Source organism: Ostrea edulis, chromosome 4 (assembly GCF_947568905.1).
Source record: "Ostrea edulis chromosome 4, xbOstEdul1.1, whole genome shotgun sequence".
Taxonomy (NCBI): domain Eukaryota; kingdom Metazoa; phylum Mollusca; class Bivalvia; order Ostreida; family Ostreidae; genus Ostrea; species Ostrea edulis.
Window position 1 is genome coordinate 89,723,782 of NC_079167.1, and position 9,816 is coordinate 89,733,597.

General features: G+C 32.5%; 1 protein-coding gene across 7 annotated transcripts in view; it reads right to left on the reverse strand.

Annotated features, from left to right (window-relative positions):
- LOC125669229 (uncharacterized) overlaps positions 1–9,816 on the reverse strand; it is a 93,635-nt gene that overhangs the window by 47,421 nt on the left and 36,398 nt on the right. For all 7 annotated transcript variants that reach the window (XR_008802743.1, XM_056164237.1, XM_056164241.1 and 4 more), the window contains exons 2-3: positions 5,643–5,830; positions 1,481–1,759 (exon numbers count right to left, since the gene is read on the reverse strand). Coding sequence is in view for 6 of the 7 variants with exons in the window: in XM_056164237.1 (XP_056020212.1) it covers positions 1,481–1,759; positions 5,643–5,739 (376 nt within the window). In the remaining variant the exon portion in view is untranslated. The remainder of the gene's footprint in view (positions 1–1,480; positions 1,760–5,642; positions 5,831–9,816) is intronic.

The window sequence follows — 9,816 nt, forward strand, 5'->3', positions numbered from 1 at the left end:
GATCTACGAACTTTTAAATTTTTGAGCTGATCCCCCACTGAATCTATATCGATTTAGTGCTTGAAAAATCTTTATTGCTGTAGTGCTTTTGTAATGTACCGGGACAACTTTACGTTCTTTTAAGCGCAAGTATGACTTCGATTTCCTCAGTATCTAATCAAACAGTAAAAGGTTATCTGATTGGTTAATACCGTTAAATCGTAATTTTAACGTGCACGGACTGAAGATGCCACACAAAAAAATTTCCTAAGCGTGACAAAGGGCAAACTTTCCTTAATTTTCGTCTGAATGATAAGCCAGTACCTGCAGTAGATACTGTAGGAACAGAAAATGATGACGCGAAAACGTCAAAATAGACAAATTTATACGATGAGATTAATCAATTCTAAAGTAAACCGTAACTTTAACACAAATAATAAAACTAAAGTTACCTATGGCAATACAGTCTGTCAGTATAGTGTTTAGATTGTAATTTACTGGTCTCTCGGACTCGTCATTTTAAAATGTTCTATAAAAATTTCAATATGGCGAATTCATTTTAGAAATGTCACATTGATACTAGCTAGTAACGTGCCATTGTCACATTTAGCAATTTGCTTATCCCAATCACTGGGCATATTGGAATTCCTCTTACCTATAAAAACTCTGTTTACATGCATGATGCTTATATTATTAACAAATTTGTTTTGACGTTTTAGAAAAGTACAGTAGTAAATATGAAATTCTTATTTAAATATTTCTTAGGAATTTAAGTCTATGAAAACCAAGAAAATTAAGTTATCTTTTAATGATTATCATTAACAGTCAAGGGTTTGATTTCTTTATTAATTATCGCTTATATGCATATGATAGAATATGGTGCAACAATATGGCATTTGATACTGCATTCATTCAATATGTTCCTAACTTTTTTTTTTACATTTTGTACAGAATTTGGAAGGATTGCTTGGACTAGATAAGTGACAGCAGAGATAAACAATAGAAATTAAAGAGGACACTTGTGTTTTTCACACCTCCAGTTGATAATTTCCTACCTGGCCAGTGGGTCTGTCAATTTGCACACCTGCATGATCTTTATCACCCTCTGGCCATAATTTTCTTGTCTTCAAAAAGTGGCCCATATGATCAGGGTAAATTAAACATGTTTGTTTACAAATGTACTTTTAAAAAGTGGCCCATGTCCAGTTTTCAGGGATGGCCGGTTTTGTAAGAATTTCTTTGTAAGGAAATGTTAAGAGTTGTGCTGGGACTTTGAACATCGGCCGATATTCAATTCAGAGAGAACCGGTTTTCTGAGGGGCCGGTTTGGAGATGTTTCACTGTATTTTATTGCTTAAATAATATGGATATTGTGTATTCTGAAAAGTTGTATTTATTCTTATAAATATTTTTGGCACTTTGTCTAAAGACTTGTTTGTATACTAAACATGTTTGTATTAGACAAGTTGCACCATCATACATATGAACATTAAAGACTTACATTCAATAACAACATTACATGTTGACACAATACTCTTTAATGCGTCTGTCTCATCATTTCTCCTGCACATGTATGTTCCTTCTTCATCAATACTGGTTATCTTCTTTTCGAACAATAAGGTTCTCTCTCCTGAAGCAGTCATTGTTTCTGCAGGTGCCCTCAAGTCGTTTGCCATAATCCAGAACAGATGAGAGATGTTCAATCCAGATTCCTCAAAAACTGTGCAGTTTAACTTTAGAGTCCCATTCACTGTAGAATGTGGGTTTGTGGGAGTTATTTCTGTTAAAAAAATTGCTTTTTAATAAATGAGCATACAACATCAGTTAACAGTTATACAAATATGGAATTATTTTAATCAAGATGAGCCACAACCCCTCTGAATGTCTGGGTACCTCACCCTGATAGAATGTATTATACATATCGTTATCAAGGGTGCCAGACCTTGATTTAGAGGGCCAGTAAGATAAGCTGAAACAATCAAGATATTTTACCTCTTTATAGTACATTTGTATATAAATTTATCGCATAGCGGTTTGTTTGTTTTTTTGGACAAAATTTCACTAGCCAAATATGCAACCAATTTCTACTCATTTTAAGTATTTGCAAGAGAGATAACTCTTTCTCATCCACCAAAATTTATTCCAATATAATCATTAGCATACCTTTGAGCCAGCAAATCCCAATTTTAGACACGCAGCAAAAACCTTCTACAGTAAAACTCTGATATAGCGAATTTCTCGGGACCCCCTATAAAAATTCGCTATAAGCGTAATTCGCTATACGTTTATAGCGAATTCATAATTCAAATATAACGAATTCGTTATAAAACTGATTTGTTCTATATGTATATCAGTTCTATAAGAAAGCAGCAATCGATATACTTGCGTTTGTATTGTCTTTAAGAGAAATGAAGCCTATATATTTTCGAGAAGAAATATTTTTATACAAGATATATACACATTGATTTATATATGATAATTTATCTTGATGGATTATTAAGTCATGCAAAAACATGTCGAGAGAGAAATGTCAACACAATTTTGCGCAATACATGTACAGTCTATTGCAATTGTCATTTACTTGTTGATGTACACAAATAAAGGAGTGTACGATAAAATAAATGCAATCAAACTTCAAATTTAATTAACGAGAATAGTAAACAATACCGACAATATATTTCCTAAACGTATGTGTAAGTATTGTTTTGCATTAACAACCTTTTTTGAAAAATTACAAACAGAAATTTTGTAATAAGTGTGAATCCTTATGTCAATGGAAAGCGATTGTTAAAAATCACAAAGAGTTTAAAATGAAAAAATATAAATTCGTTATATAAGGTGATTTTACGTTCATTTTTAATTCAAGGGGAATAGGAATTTACTTCGTTATATCCGTAAATTCGCTATATCCGTGTTCGTTATAGACGCAGATTTTTATATAGAATATATAAAGAATTTGTCGGGGAAATCTATTTCACTTCGCTATAGCCGTAATTTCACTATATCCGTGTTCGCTATATTCGAGTTTTACTGTATATCAAGCAAGGGAAACCAGCTAGATCTCCCTGATGGCAAGCATCACGCGAGATCGAGCCTTGCTTTGTGGAATTATTTAAAGGAGATTCAAATTTGATCTGTAACCTGGTCATTGACATTTATATCTTCATTTCAATAGCTGCAGGGATATAGCCAAAAAAAATGTCTGATAAACTCTCAAATCCCCAAAGTTTGCTAACTTCAAGGTCCATTAACTCTTTCAAAAATAGGTCAACAGAGCCAAAATTCAAACATGATCTGTAACCCATTGATATATATGTTCATGTATAAATTTTCAAGTCAATAGCTGCAGGGATAGCCAAAAAAGTTCTGGAATACTGCCAATGCACGGATGGATGGGCTTATCACTACAGGACTCTGGCTTGTAGGTGGGTCCTAATCATCCTAAACAACATGTTTTTGTTTTATAGTAAAGCAACCCCACTTAGTCAGATATTTATATACAAATTCTCTCTCATGGTCTTTGTTTACTGTCATGCCAGTCAACTCATTGGTGGTCAATCTACTGTGAGAAGTTATGCAGGTTCATATAATATCTACTAATGTCCGGGTATGTTCTCAAGGTTCAATTAATATGTTCTCCTATCTACATAAATGTATTCAAAAATCAAAAATAATAACATTCTCTGATCTCATCATAATTTAAATTCAAATAATCAGATCTAAAATTTAAAATTTAAAAATCAAATCATCATCATGTACTCTTATCTATTAAGTTTCATCAATCAAATAAATCAAATTATCATATACTTGGTAATGATTATGCAGATTCTGCACTGATTGGTACTGGTGACGTCACCATAGCGGATATTAACGACCGGTCCGAAAATCCATATCACATGTCAGACCAGCGGGGAAAATGCATATCAAGCCGGAAATTACATATTCGCTCGTAATAATCACTGTATCAAAGTTTTTACCATAGTAAATCAATGTATCAAAGTGTTTACTATAGTAAAACAATATATCAAAGTTTTTACCATACATGTAGTTAACCAATGCATGTATCAAATTAAGTTTCTACTGTTGTCAATCAAGTTTTTACCATTATAGTAAATCAAAGTTTTTACCATAGTAAATCAATGTATCAAGGTAGGCAATGTATCAAATATTTCTTGATCTATCTTTTAGAAACAACAGATTAACCCGCATGTGACCAAAAGAATAGTAAAAATCAGCCCTCAAAACCTATATCAGATTATCACCCATCCCCCTCAAAAACACTATACTGTATGTAGACAAGATTCATTGATAAGTACATTAAAAAAGTGCAGTATATGATAAATAAAATATTACATGCTAAAATCCATATCATTTATACATGTATGTCATATCAGCCCTCGGGCTTCACATCAACCCTCGGCCCTCATGCTGATATGGGGCCACTCGGGCTGATATGACATTATACGATATGGATTTTAGCATGTAATATATTCTCCATTTATCTTATCTAACCTTTTAGATATCAAAATTAAATAATAATCACATTCTCTGACTTATTTTTAAAAAAAAAATCAAATAATGATAAAATATCAAATAATAATAATCTTCTCTCAGCTCATTTTTAAACTTTAAAAATCAAAGGTATATGTGCCGTATTAAACAGTTTGTTTGATGTTAAAAACTAGACCAAAGTTTTGTCAGTATGATAAACTATAAAAAATAATACGATTTGATAATTTTGACAAATCATATATGGACATTCGAGGAGTACTTGTTCCATTCAATGTAAGGAGAAAACGATGATTTTCTAATGCATATTTATGAAGGAGTGATGTTTATGGTGGTTGTGAGCAAGTGCGCAAGAAAAAAATGTCATTTAAGAAACATCATGGGAGTTACGGCATAGTCGTACTGAATGGTGATTTCATGTTAAACATAAAATCGAACTCCCATTCTATTGCTCAAATTGGTTTTCTGTACCCTGTTTAATTCCGTCTGACTGTCTGTATTGCTAAATGTGTCCCTTCAACAGCCTGCAGGCCATACACGCTTTCAAGTTGCCTTGTAATTGTTTATATGATATTTATATGATCATAAATATTTCAAAATGGGGTGTTCACTATCCGACTCGGAGAATACATAATTAAATAGGAAATTAGCTTGATTACAATTTAATCTGATCGAGTCAGCAGAAAGTGTATCACTTAATATATAGCTTGATATAAATTACATGCTTTTTATTCCTACGGTGATATCCAAAGAATACAGCATATATATACACATTTTTAAAGCTTTAAATATCATCAACATAATGACCATGAGCTACAACTCTCATTCAATCTTGCACTAAAATGAATCTCTAATTAGTACTTTGGCCTCGTTATAAGACTCCTACAAAGACTAGAGCCATAATGACTGGACAAATCTAATCTATATATATATATATACAAAATGTTTATACATATACATCTGACAAATTTCAGTCTCCAATACTTGAAATAGCATTCTTAAATCTAAAACGTTTTCCCGACCAGACACTGGTTGTATTTAGGATCTACTAGTCAAGGTGATTGAAGTGTTAAACATATCATGTTCATTGTTCTATTTATGCAATAATTTGACAAATCTTTAATAATGTAGTAATGAAGCAATTAAAGTCAAACCTCCCACTGGTTTTTGTCCGTCAAAAATAAAGCCATCAGTATTAATCCATGGGTCCCAAATCAGAAAGCACCCGAGCACAAGGACTAGCAGTGTCATTATCTATGTCCTAGCTGTTGCAGAACTCTTCAAACTTTGAATTTTTACTTCCACTTGTAAGTACTAATTCCTATTGCATTGTTGACTGGATCTGAAAATACAAAAGGAAATAAACTTCCTGACAAGAACATAGGCACTTATATATAAATGACATTTCGGAGAAATTGTCATGTTCTAGTATATCATTGCACTTTTGGGGTCAATCAGTCATAAGATTATATATATATAGTATGTGGGACAGTTCTATTGTGAAATTCAAAGAAAGAAAACGATAACAGTGTGTATATAAGCAGAAGAGAATAACCAATCAAAGAGAACACTGTTTTATAACGTCTACTCATCCAGTTACTTGAAATCAAATAATGAAATGAATTTTTCTTAAAGTAATGTTCTTGTTTAAAACTTAAAAATAAGAGATTGACAAATGCAAAAATCTTAAAAATTTAGATATTCAAAGATATGTATTTATTAAAATGAAAGCATTTTTTTTTTAAAAAAAGATTGAAGCCAAAAACCTTTAGCCATCAATATAAAAAAGCAGTTCTTCATAAAGAACTAGGTCATCTTCTTCTGTAGTGGATTCTAGTACTTAGATATAGCATTTCATTACAGGTCAACATTACATGCCCGTATTTGTAACTTTAGTGGTTCAAACGGGGTCAATATACATATATCTCCCAAACTTATCAGCCTTGTCCCAACCATACTTATAGCATGCAGTCTTACTTATACTCATTATTTCAAAGTAATTCCACACTCATGTGATATATCATAAGCTTTTCCAAAATCAATCATTTACTATATTAAAAATGATTTATGCATGATAGGAACATCAATTTTGCTGGAGTCTTTTCCAATATAGTTATTGTAAAAAATCTTGTTAAAACAAAATATTTCATAAGTCTCAGTTATGTACATGAATATATCCATGATATATGTTTCAAAATATTGAATCTATTATACGGGCAAATATCACACACCTTTTATCAAGTGATGTGAAAGCTCAGACATTTTGTATATTTTTGTAAAGAAACAGTTTCACGAAATTGTTATGAATAACTTTTTTATCGTTATGACCATAAGGTTTTGTGAAATTTTGATAATGCTATTTTTAAAGAAAATTGCAATTTTCTGATGTTGATATATAATTGAGTTTTAGTTGACTCTGTCTCACATCTTAAAAAGTGCGATGACCTAGCTACATATCTTATTTGATAATATTTCAATTCTAATCTAATATATGGAAATAAATACACTTTCTATACTTTTATCAGATAATAACGACAATGGAGTTACCTTATGAAATACTTTACAACAGGCAACTATAGAGAATTCTACCTAATCATGACATATTACTGTATGTATTATAGGATATTAAATAATGAAAATAATATTCTAGTAACTGCTTAGTAGATTAGAATACTTAGTAACTACCCACAAATTTAGTACAGGATGGATCAAATTAAAGAAAATGGTAACAATTTCCAACTGTGTCATATTTTGGATGGTACTGAGTTAACCTATTTCTAAATTTAACAAAATTCCTCATATAGTTACATCATATTTCTCTAAAACATATTAATCAGGATATCCAAATTAAAGTTAGGGATGTAGTTTGTTGGTACTAAACTTCATTAATGTCTTTTCATCATGAAGTGCATCTTTCCTGCCAGTTATGCAAGCTCTGCTCTAACTGGAACATGCTGTCACAGTTTCTAAATTTATATTTTGTTTTTTGAAAATCTGATGGGAATATACTTTCAGTATGCAGAATACTTACAAATATACAGGGAAAATCTTTATGAAAATTGTCTTCTCAAGAAACACTTGGCCAGAAAAGCTGAGATTTACATGAAAGCTTCCCGACATAGTGTAGACTCAAGTTTGTAATATTCACAGGGTTGTCACTAACGCAAGAATAGGATCACAGAAATTTCATTGGGTTTTGTCTGATATGGCGAGTCCCGCAGATGTGTCTCGGACTCTGAGTAAAAATCATAATTTTACTTAGAAGCCCTGATTTGTGTATTAATTAAAACTCATAGGAAAAAATCTAGGTAAAACGTTACGCTCTAATGTGAACCGAGATGATACCACCGAGTTCACAGTGTCCCAATCCGACTTGTTTGTTTAGTGCAGTCAATTAGGTGCAAATTAGAATATAATATTGAAATTTAGATACAAAGTAAAAAACATTTTGCCACTCACAGGCAGTTATTTATATGTTTCTTTTTCTTTTTTTTAACAAATCAGGATCTATACTTAATTATAAATGTTTGTCTTCCGGTAGCCATTTTTATTGGAATTGAAAGTATAGCGTAGTTTGTAAACTTTGGTAGATTTTACATCATTTTACAAACAAAATTAGTACGCATCTATTTTATCACAATAATTATTTAATTAAAATTTTGTTTAATACTGAATAGGGTTGTTAGTGAACGATGATAGAGGATTCGGGGAAGTAATTCTGTTTGCAATGGGGAATTACTTGTATGAGACCGAGTCGTGAATGATTACTTTTAATTTCATGTGTACAAAGTGATCACTGCACTGTTATGCATGGGCTTGGCGAAAATTAACTGATTTTTGCCATTTGTTGAAGATGAAAGTGAACAGAGGTACGACATTAGCTTGTGTTCACTCGGTATAAATAAAGGTGTAGGAAAAATCTAAATGACTCTTTAATTCAACTTTCATGGGACTCGTCAAATTTTCATGGGACTCAAGCTGCTTACAAACCATGATACCGGGACTCGTCTTCAATATTTTCTAGTGACAACCCTGAATCGTGGCCCCCAAGGGTAGGTTTTGGCCACATTATAGGGACAAAAGTTTTACATACAAGTATATGGGAAATCTTTAAATATGGACCAAGATGACTAAGGTGAGCGATGTGGCCCATGGACCTCTTGTTTAATTATTTGTTTACGTAAGAAATAGTGCTTTTTAGCTCACCCCAGCCATAATTTAAATGAACTTTTCAAAGTACTTGCGTTGGAAGTTCATATAAGTATTGCTGAAATTTATGTATATGTATGTTAAATAAATTTTATTATCAGATTATCATTTTGATTCATAATTTCATTCTTAACTGCCACTTTTACAGAAAAGATATCACATATCCTGGATCTCGAGTTTTATTCTACAGTAGGGTAAGACCAAAACAGGTTAGTAGGATAAATTGGGACTTTCCAGGAGTCCTGCATCAACTCAAAAAGCAGGATTTTTAGGGAGATCCAATAAAATCCTGCAAAATCCCAGTCCTGTCTACTGGGACTTTCCAAGAATAATCCCACTTTCTCCCCTTTCAGGTTGCAGGATTAAGTGAGACTTTGCAGGACTATAAAAGTGTTCAAATTATCCTTAAAAGTCCTGAAATGTCCCACTGCCAATACCGTCCCTCTAATTCCTTGTCAATCTCAGTTTCAAAAAAGCAGGACTTTTCAGGACAATCCTGATAAATCCTGGGATTTTGTCTTGGGACTTCCTGGGATATCCTGCTGTATTTTCAATGGGGAAATTATCCTTAAAAGTCCTGAAATGTCCCACTGCCAATACCGTCCCTCTAATTCCTTGTCAATCTCAGTTTCAAAAAAGCAGGACTTTTCAGGACAATCCTGATAAATCCTGGGATTTTGTCTCGGGACTTCCTGGGATATCCTGCTGTATTTTCAGAGGGGCAAGCATTCCACTTCAGATTCATCAGTGGAGAAAACTTTTCCAACCCATGTCCAACACTATAGTGTTATGAAATACAAGTTTTATCTAAAACTCTAGATAGCAACTTGCGCGATCGAATAACTCAAATTCAAATTGTTTAACCAAACGTGCCATGATGTTGTTAAAGTATATTTCTTAATCAGAGGATACTTAATGCTTTATTTACCTGTTATTTATTACCTATAATTCAAACGCTTCAAAGACGTCTATAGTTTCATGGGATATTGCTCAATTGTACAGGGTTCCAAATTACCGCTCGCCCACTCGCATTGGCGACTAAACTTTGCTTGTGGGCACCCATAATTTCCGTTCTCGTTGCCCACTTGGCGACCGTAATTGTCCGATCAACATTTTTCT